This window comes from Mus caroli, chromosome 19 (genome assembly GCF_900094665.2).
Source record: "Mus caroli chromosome 19, CAROLI_EIJ_v1.1, whole genome shotgun sequence".
Classification (NCBI taxonomy): Eukaryota; Metazoa; Chordata; class Mammalia; order Rodentia; family Muridae; genus Mus; species Mus caroli.
The window spans coordinates 22,063,316-22,073,650 of NC_034588.1; the positions used below are offsets into that span (position 1 = coordinate 22,063,316).

General features: G+C 38.3%; 1 protein-coding gene across 2 annotated transcripts in view; it reads right to left on the reverse strand.

Annotated features, from left to right (window-relative positions):
- LOC110285366 (COBW domain-containing protein 1) overlaps positions 1-10,335 on the reverse strand; it is a 41,650-nt gene that overhangs the window by 5,385 nt on the left and 25,930 nt on the right. For both annotated transcript variants that reach the window (XM_021151459.2, XM_021151458.1), the window contains exons 10-11: positions 6,210-6,266; positions 3,044-3,092 (exon numbers count right to left, since the gene is read on the reverse strand). In XM_021151459.2, coding sequence (XP_021007118.1) covers positions 3,044-3,092; positions 6,210-6,266 — 106 coding nt within the window. The remainder of the gene's footprint in view (positions 1-3,043; positions 3,093-6,209; positions 6,267-10,335) is intronic.

Here is a 10,335-nt window from a genome sequence, read left to right on the forward strand (position 1 = left end):
GAAGGAAGGAAGGAAGGAAGGAAGGAAGGAAGGAAGGAAGGAAGGAAGGAAGGCAGGAAGGCAGGCAGGCAGGCAGGCAGGCAGGCAGGCAGGCAGGCCTGCCTTATGGTAAAATGTGAATAAACCCTGAGGATTCTTTGCCAGATGAAATGAGCCAGGAATGGACAAATATTGTACGATTATGCTTGTATTTCCTACTTAAAATAGTTAAACTTAAAAACAAATTCAGAAACTAAAATGACAGCTGCTTGGTACTGTGAGGGCAGCACCAAGGAGCTGGTACTCAGTGAGTCCTGTATGAGACACAAGACACAAAGTTCTGCTGTCCACCACCCACACTGAATCTCTTTAAAGGACAGACAGAGAGCAGCTTGAGCAGGTTTTGTTTTCTACAATACAGGGTACTCATACAATGTATCAACTTCAAAGGAAAGTAATTTTGTCTTTAAAAGCCCTCATAAATGTATTGCATTATAAATATATTTCATTAACTTGAACAGCTTCTGAGAATCTTTCAGCAAAGAACTCAATACATTCCCTGCTTTACTGTAGCTTAAAGATATTTATAAGCATTTTTTTCTTTTGTAGGTTAGGGACATGACTTTCTATGGTTAGTTTTGCTTTCTGAGACAGTCTCTAGTAACCCAGGCTGGCTTTGAATTGCCAATCCTCCTGAATCTACCTCTTCAGAAGTGGGAGTACAGGCCTTAGAGACAGGCCCTGCAACACCTTGCTATCACTTAGTATTTTAAAGGATATAATGAACTCCAGCAATAGGCACAATTGATTCTTAAAATTAAGATGATATATAATAGGGTTCAAGGTAGATGATCCCAAAGTCGGAATGGTGGCTTTTCTTCCATAAACTCTTCATATGAGGAAAATTCAAAGAAGATGAGAGCTATCAATTATGGTAAAAACTCAATTCTAAATTGCCTCTACAAACAAAACTAACCACAGTGGACTTTCTCATCTATATTCCCACCCCAGCGCATCTTTATTGAGATGATACAAGGAATGATGGGAAATTTTAAAAGGTAAGTAAAGAAACTTTTCTCAGGAATAAAACTTCAATAACTTATATACAGCATACCCAGGTATTACCAACCTTAGACTAGATCTTGAAATTTAATTTTGCTTTGAACCTAAACCTAAGTGCCTTCTGATGGTTAGTAACACAGAAACAGAAATGAGGCAACAACTTAAAAACTAAAGCCTAATAAAGAAAGTCCCCTAAAATAAAACTAACATTAACTCTAGTTTGCTGATTTGGCTGATTTTCCCATTTAACTCTTTAGAGTCTCAGTTTTACACCCCATGGAAACAAGACCTACTATGCAACAACTTCTACATGGTTTCTTTTTCTGGAAAACCAAGCCCAGTAATATCCTCAGACTCAATCCCTCTGCCTCCAGCTGCAGTCCTCCACTGTTCTTTGCCTCTGTGGTATTTTCAGCCCCAAGACGCCATGCTGAGCAGGTGGCATTTTCATTCAAATCTCTTTGTCCTGTAGATGTGTCTAAAGTTTTCTAGGTTCCTCTAGTTCCTCTACATTTCTGTCACTCCTCCACCTTTCTCACTAATCCATATGCAGACAGCTCAGGGATCACCTGGTTTCTACTGCAGGCACTCACCCCATGGGACATATGTTCATGCTTGGCCTCTAGATCCCAAAGACAAGCTCTGCTTCTCTAACACTAACACACAGCAGTGTGAGCCTTCTTTGTCTTACACATTATAGCTCAGCATCTTCCAGCCCTATCCATCAAATAAGACTTCTACACTTAAAGCCTGCTTTTCTGGGACATATATTTTCACTTTTCAACATCTGGATTGCCTCTCCTCTCCTACTGTATTGACGCAAAAATCCAGGCCTGACAACCAGCTTACAAAACCCTACTAGTTTCTCTTTAGTGTTCTAGTCAGAATGGCAACTACCCTTTCTTTGACTAGAAGGTGTATAAGGACTTCTCAGCATTTTTAGATACACTTATTATATTGATATAATATGAGTGGGAGATATAAAGGTAGGTGCTTGTACACATGGATGTGTGTGTGTGTGTGTGTGTGTGTGTGTGTGTGTGATCTTTTCTAAAGCTTTCGATGTTCAGGATAGCTATGATGATTAATCTTGTCAGGTATTTTGTTAAAGCAATGAGAAAAGTAACCAGTACAATCCTCTAGCCCAGGACATTGCACTTTGGCATTTGAGAAGCAGAAGCAGGAAAATCACTTTCATTCGTAAGTTCACGGACCTACTTTTCCCTGTAACAGGTCATAAAGCATAGGACTGATTTTCTGAGCTCTCCCTGCAACAGTCTAAGAATCTCGTGTGATAGTGCCAAGAAGAAAAGAATACCCTCATCTGTAGGAGGGAAGAAGTCCTAAATGAATGAGTTCCTGAGGCAAGTGTTGCTGTCATAGGCACAGCCATGTCAAGGGCCCCACAGCCTCAGGCTCAGAGGAATGGCAACGCCTTCTTTGGGGGACCAAGTGCAAGTGTTGACCCTAAAGTTCTACCCGCTTTGACTCGCTTACCAAAAACATGGTTTAGTGAAAATGTATCTACTTTGTTCCTAGCATCTTAAATATCATCCCGGGGAATCTCTTTCTCTCTCTCTCTCTCTCTCTCTCTCTCTCTCTCTCTCTCTCTCTCTCTCTCTCACACACACACACACACACACACACACACACAGCCTTACAGTGCTACTAAAGGTAAAATTCAAGGTCAGTTTTTATTTAAATAAGCCAACCCTTATTTTCCCTAGAACCCACAGGTTTCATTTGTGCAGAAATTCTCATCAGAATAAGTTTGAATACAGAATTTTCTAAAATATTAGAAGGATTAGAATGTTTAACACATGACAAATTCTTATGCTAAACTAGATCACACAACCTCATAGACATGCAAAACTCTTAAAATTGCCAACCTAATCTATAAATATTTTTTTTTTAGAAAGAGATCTAATTAAAAAAAAAATACTAAGTAGAGCCAACATGGTTAAAAGAGATACTTTAAAATTTTATAAAATTTTATTTTTACCTGATCAAGGTGGGGTGCTGTTGACACATGCTGGAGCTTTTTCTGTAAACTAAGAACAACCAATTACATATTCAAAGATCCATATACTTCTGATTTAACATTATCTATTACCTAGAGACACATGGCCAATAAAGGAACAAACATTCCACAAATGAATCCACCCCACAAAGTTCCAATTTTACTTACTCTTCATATATTTAAATTTATACATGCATGCAATTTATGCATAGAACAGTTGAGAAATCTCAGATATATGTCAAGAAAAGCTTAAGTTATTAAAAATATTTTTGAATGCACAACAACCAAAAGTATCATACAATGAAGAGAAAACTAATATTTTAGCATCATTCTATGTTAAATGCCAGTAGATTTCTTTATAATTCCAAAAAGTTATTACAATAATTTCAACAAGCTTAGAAACATATGCATGGCCTTTCTGTAGTGTTCTAAGTTTCTTACTTCTCTTCCATGCTTCCTAATATGAAATAAGCTGTTGGTAGCTTCAAAAAGTTAGAAATGTAAATTTTCCTTTAAGGGTTTCCCTTCCATGAACATTTCTATTATATAAGGACAAACAGTATCTGAGTATAAATGTCCTATATAGTCAGTTACCAGTTAAGAAAAAAATAGACCAGACTGGTCTATGTAGTAAGTTCCAGGACATCAAGAGCTATCTCAGAAGGGGGGAGTGAAGGAAAAAAAAAAAGTCAGAATCCATTGTTCTGTTAAAGAGAAGAGCCAGAAGACCAACATGCAGAACAAATTACTACCATAACAACTGTAGCACACACTTAGACACTGATGGTGACAAGGGGAAGGGAGGAGGAGGGCTTAAAGCCTTGCAGATGTCCTGTCTTGAAGCATGGTGAGGGGTAAATTAGTAACAGCAAGTTTAGGCTGCAAGGACGATTGGAAGGAATGACTCACACTGGGGGGTCTTAGGAGGGAGGGTGTCACATTAAATCCTTCCCAGCTGCTTGCTTAGGAAAGGACTCTCCTGATTAACAGCTAAGCAAAAGCAAAGCCATGCAAAGGCCTCATCTACAGCAGAGAGACATTACACACATACTACTGTAAGTATTACTAAAACATTATAACTGCTCTTAGTCAGAAATAGAATGAGATTAGAAAATTATTGGAAAATCATGTTTCAGTCTTGTTAGACAGAGAGTACATACAACTTTCACATGCAAGTAAAAGGCTAAAAACAAAACAACAACAACAACAAAAAACCAACAACAACCAAGGAATCTTTAGGGTTAGTTCCTAGTAAGAATTTTGTGCCCTTAATTTGGCCCCTATTATAAAAAGAAAAGAAACTGTGGTCTAGTAGAGTGGACAAGCACACAATTATTAAAATCTGAAATTTATTCATCAGAATCTTCTGTGTGAAAAATAATCAGTGCGACTCCTAATGATTTTCATACCCCATATGCAGCCATCATAAGTTTAAAGAAATTCCTGAGTACTCAAAATGTACAGCAGGAAAACAGGCCAGGAAGACTTCACACTGTGGAAAGCAACAATCAGACGCTCTGACTGTACCATACACATAAGGCTGTATTTCAACAAGTACACACTCATATGTGATTCACATATACAAAGAAAAGCAAACAGACTTTATCCAGGTTTTCCTGAACAGCCATTTTAGTCTGTTAATGAGTCACTCTAAAGTCCAACACCAGAAGCAGTAAGTGAGAACAGTTCCTAACTGAAGACTTAACTTCTAGAATGGCTAGTTCTAGCTCTTGACTTGGAGGATGACATATTCACCATGCTGGATTTCAATTTAAAAAATGAGGAAATAGCTGCCCTGCGTATTCCATACCTACAGGCACAGTAGTCCCATTTTGAAAAACCACAATAAATGGGTATTAAAATTCTCTTTAAAATAAAGAAGTACAGTATAGTACCATGTCATATCCATATAGGTTATTTCAGATGCCATTTCAAAGAGTGAACAATACTAAGGACAAGAGGCTGGGTACCTACTTGTATCTCACAAGTACAGAACCACCCACTATGCCTACTCATAAGTAAAATAGCCTTACTAATTCAAAACACTCAGAGAAGTATTCATTTTCATGATACTGAGTAGACACAAATTAAACTTAAAAGATACGATAAACATTATTTACAATCACTAAGATGTGAGAACAACCTAAATGTTTATTCTTTAAATGAACAGATAAAATACATGTGTGTTCTTTGTGTATATTCATGTTTGTATATATGTAAGTGGACTTTATTTTTTTAAAGGAAGTCCTACAATCTGTCACTGAAGAACAAAATACCATGGTCCATAGAAGCATACATTTGAATATACTGGTTTCAGAGGGGAAAGCTAACGACCTGTCATTCAAGGAGTTTTGTAAGTCAGTGTTGTAAATCATCGTGCCTAAAGTTAATAATCCTGTATTGTAACCTAAAAACTTATTATGAGAGACCTTATGTCATATATTCTTAGTACAAGTAGAAAAATAAATAGCTGATTTGGATGTAGTGGTATATGCCTTTCAGAGGCAGAGGCAGGCAGATCTATGTGAGTTCAAGGCCAACCTGGTCTATATAGCAAATTTCAGGCCAGCCAAAGATACATAGCAAAATCCTGTCTCAAAACAACAACAAAAAACACTTCTATCCAAGAATAATTTTTTTTTCTACATCTTAACATAAAGATACCTCCAAAATGAGACAGAAAGCTAGTACTAAAAGAAATGGAGTTGTAAGAGAAGAAGCCAGTTAGGTTTTTCTATATTGTTTATTGACTTTTATTTTATTTTATTTAGAAAGTATTATAATGGTTGGCACAGAGACACTGATGAGTTTCCAGGCTTTATCACCATTTACATTAAAATTTCTATAGAAAAATTAATTGTGATTCCCAAACAATCAGTTACCATAGATTGTTTCAAGACCATACTTAGAAATGACCTTGTGAGCCAGGTGTGGTAGTACATGCCTATAATCTCAGTACTTGGGAAGCTGTGATAGAGGATCATAAGCTTAAAGGTCAGCCTGGGCTGCAAGGTAAAAGCATGCCTTAGAAAATTAAAACAAACAAACAAAAAAGAACTTTCATGTAGCCAAAGAAACGTCATCTTAAATAATGGGAAACTGGAATAAAATATACTGCATTTAAAATGAGCAATTACTGAAAACATACCTTATTCCAGAGAGAATATCATAGGCATGAAGGTCTAATATATTTGAGAGATGAACTCTAAAAGGAAGGAAATGCATTTAAACAGTTGAAAATTCTGTGAAATACATCCAAATAATCCAGTATAAAATTTCAAGTTAGGCATGGTGGTCCAGGACTCTAATCTCAGCATTTAGGGGGTAGATAAAAACAATGAGAAGTTCAAGGACATCCTTGGCTACATAGTAAGGTCAAGACCAGCCTGGGTTATTGACCCTGTTTCAAAATGAAAAATCTCAAAGGATCTTTTATCAAAATACGTAAGCATAAAGATTAATCAGCCTTGGGTTTGGTTCTCAGCATCTTTTTGGTGGCTTGCAACTGTCTGGAACTCCAGTTTCAGGAGACCCGATGTCCTCTTCTGACCTCTATGGGCATTTGGGCACACACATGGTACACATAACATACACACAGGCAAAACACTCATATACACAAAATAAAATATATATATTTTTAAAATGATTAACCAGCACATTACATTTAGGGTGATATATTAAATGGCAAAAGACACTATAAAAGATTTCTACCTTAAATTCCTAAAAGTAGCTGAATAGGAAAGATCAGGCAAAAAAATTTACCTGTTACTGCTTAAAAAAAAACAAAAAAACCTTTCCACTTCTGATTGTCCTTCAATAATAACGCTATAAGCTTTAAAATGCCATATTTTTAAGTTAAAAATTATCTAAATAAGCTTTTCATATTACCCCAAATATGAACTAAAAGAAGTAACAAATGGACACTAGTTTACACAAATTCCAAAATGCCTTTGGGATTTTCTTAATTCTTTTATACCTTCTCTATGATAAAAGGTAATATAAAAACACTAGAACTCTACAGCTGAGTGTGGTGGCACAAACCTTAATCCTAGCACTTGGGAGGCAGAGGCTGGTGGATCTCTGTGCTATCTAGGCCAGTCTGGTCACATAATGAGTTTCAGGACAGGTCTCGAGCTACATAACGAGACCTTTTCTTGGGGGCTGGGGGGAACCCTAGAATTCTGAGGCTGGGCATACAGCACCTTGACAAAGCATGTGTAAGGCTCTGGAATCAATCCCAAATGCCAAAAAATAAATTAATATATAAATAAAACCAAAAGGAGTCAGCCAGCCAGCATGTGAATTAATATTACTCCCTCTAGAACATCACATGTAACTTTACTCGTTCAGAATAAGTGCACAAGTAGAGCGAAGCTTCCTAGTTCACAACGCTGTCAGACCAAATGCTTCCTCAGAAATCAGTGAGGACTGAACCTTGTGAGGAATGCAGGAATCCAAGTCACTAATAATCACACAGTACCTCATGGTATAAGTACATAGAGGCAAATTTACAAAAACAGATGACTGACTTTCAGTTTTAACATAAGCCCACAAAAGAGCAGAAAACCTTGAGCTCATAATTAAACTAAAATGAAGGAAATATTTAAAAGAACACAACAAAACTACAATGAAAAGTACAATTATATTTCAATACCAGACCCAAGCAGCTTGCCAGACATTAAATATCTTGTCAGACATCTGTCACACTCAAGACATTTGATTAAGCATACAAATTTAAGTTTAGCTCACAAGTGTCCAGCTGGGCCTGCCTTGCTTACTTGCAGCAGCCAGCCACACTTTCAGGACAGCACTCTACACGATTATGAACGCTTATCTTGGCATAGATGGACAAATTCCCATCTTATTAAACAACAAATACCACAACATTCTGTGTTAATATACTATATCAACACTTCACATTCTGGACACACTAGAGGTGCTGAGCCAGGAAAACAATAAAGAAAGGAAGCAAATGGTCTGTGAAGAAATTTCTGAGTATCAATTTACACTAAGAGATCGAAATCCTAGTGTTAAGCATACTTCCTTTCCCACCTTAACTGTTAAACAAGTACAAGCTTAAACCATGAATTTGTCATCTTCACTTCAGAATAGACTGAAGTCTGTAGGTACCGATTCTGTGAACACCCTTCTAACTACAGCACTGTCTCACTATGACAGTGTCCTTGAGAATGCTACCATTTAGAGATAACTGCACTGCAGCAACTCCACTAAGTACTACTAAAAATCAAAGTACCAACAACAACCATCAAATTCTCAGTGGTCAGTATAAGAGGACAAGGCATGAGCTTCCTTCCACATACAAGTTTTTATGAACTTTCCCCCAAACTAGCACTGCTTTGGAAATGAATGTCTCTTCTCATTAAATACATGTCTAGAAAACTTTTTATGGCATTGAGTTTGTTTGTTTAATATCTTCCTTCAGAAATAAAAATACCAGACATTTTCCCAGGCATTCAAACCGTAAGATGAAAAGACCATTACCATTTTAAATTAAATATGAAAATAAATCAAGGGAGAAAAGAGTTCTCCTACTGTCTTATATAGCCTGCAAATTCTACTTTAGGGAAACTGCCTAACTGCCACCTTTTAAAATTCAATGAGTTGCTCCACAGGGTTCACCTAGTGAACCTTGCTGTTATTTCCAAAAGCATTGTGCTAAACTCTGGCACTGTATTTCCAAATGTTGTTCCAAGTGAATCTAAAACTCAAGTGATTATAAAATCAATTCATCGCCCTTCCTAAAGCCATGCTCATCCCACTCTACGCAAGTCTTGCCAACCTTCCTGTACGCCCAGAACTTCAGAGACTAGCCCGCAGTTGAGTTCACCCTTTAATTCTCTCACTGCTTTTAAATCTTTCAGTAACTCCTTGTTGCCTACAGAGAAAATCCTGTATATTGGGGCATTCATGGTCCTTTGTGAAGACTCACACACCTTTTCTCTCAGCTACATGCAGCCATGTGTCCTAGTCATTCTAAAATATCATCTCTGAATTTTTTGTTTTGTTTTTTGAGACAGGGTTTCCCTGTTTAGCCTTGGCTGTCCTGGAACTCACGCTGTAGACCAGGCTGGCCTCGAACTCAGAAATCCACCTGCCTCTGCCTCCCAAGTGCTGGGATTAAAGGCGAGAGTCACCATGCCCGACTTATCTCTGAAATATTAAGTGAAGATTTTCTTCACTTGCACACTTACCCTGGAAAAACACCCCCACTCCAGGCCATCTGGGAAATTTTTCCCTTCACTGTTCAAGACTAATCAACGATCATTTTTCTAGTTAAGTTTTACCGACTCTTCATCAGGAAAAGTCAAATGGTCATGCCTCTGCTTTTTATTCTTACAGAATGCTGAGCAATTATTCCTTCTGTTGTGATATATTAATAATATTTAAGGTGTTGCTTTTTGCTTGTTCACTTCTCAGTTTTCCCCCAAATGATTGATCACTCCAGTGTCTTAAAAGTACTTATGTCTTATCTGTTGCTTACTTCCTGATCCCACCCTGAAATGCCTAGAACTAGTGGAAAACTGCAATGGTTAACTTATTATTGACCAGCTGTATTTTTATTTTCCTCTGTTCAATTATCTTGAATCTTTAAAATCTTTGTTTGTTTGTTTTTCGAGACAGAGTTTCTCTATGTAGCCCTGGCTGTCCTGGAACTCACTCTGTAGACCAGGCTGGCCTCTGCCTCCCAAGTGCTGGGATTAAAGGTGTGTACCACCAAGCCCTGGCTGGATCTTTAAAATCTTAAGAAGTCCTTAAATAAGAATGCATGCCTTCTTGTCGGGAACAAAAAAGGGGGGCCCAGGGGATGCCCTGGGGAAGGGGAGACCCATGCCCCACCAGAGTTTTACCTATGCTCTGGTCTGTCAGGTGTGGGAGAGCTGCCATACACTTTCCACTCAGCCCTGAGTGGGCATTCAAGCCTCTGACCCACTCTTCAGGGGGTGGCCAAGGGGCAGCCCTACCTGAGAACCCTGGAGCTACTTTGCTAAAGCCACCGGGGGTTATAGGAGAGAGGGATGAGGGAAGAGAGGTTCCCAACACCTGCAAGAGTGAGTGCAGCAGATCTTGACTGGAACACAGGAAGGCCTTCTAATGGGTGGCTCATTAGGAGAAAGCCTGTCCCATCCTCCAAGCGCAGTGGGCCTTGATGAGCAGAGACATTCTATGGTTTTAGAGCTTTATTATAGAAATGCAGGGGGAAAGAGAGAAGGGAGGAAGGGAGGGCCGAAGGGAGGGAGGGAGGGAGGGAGGGA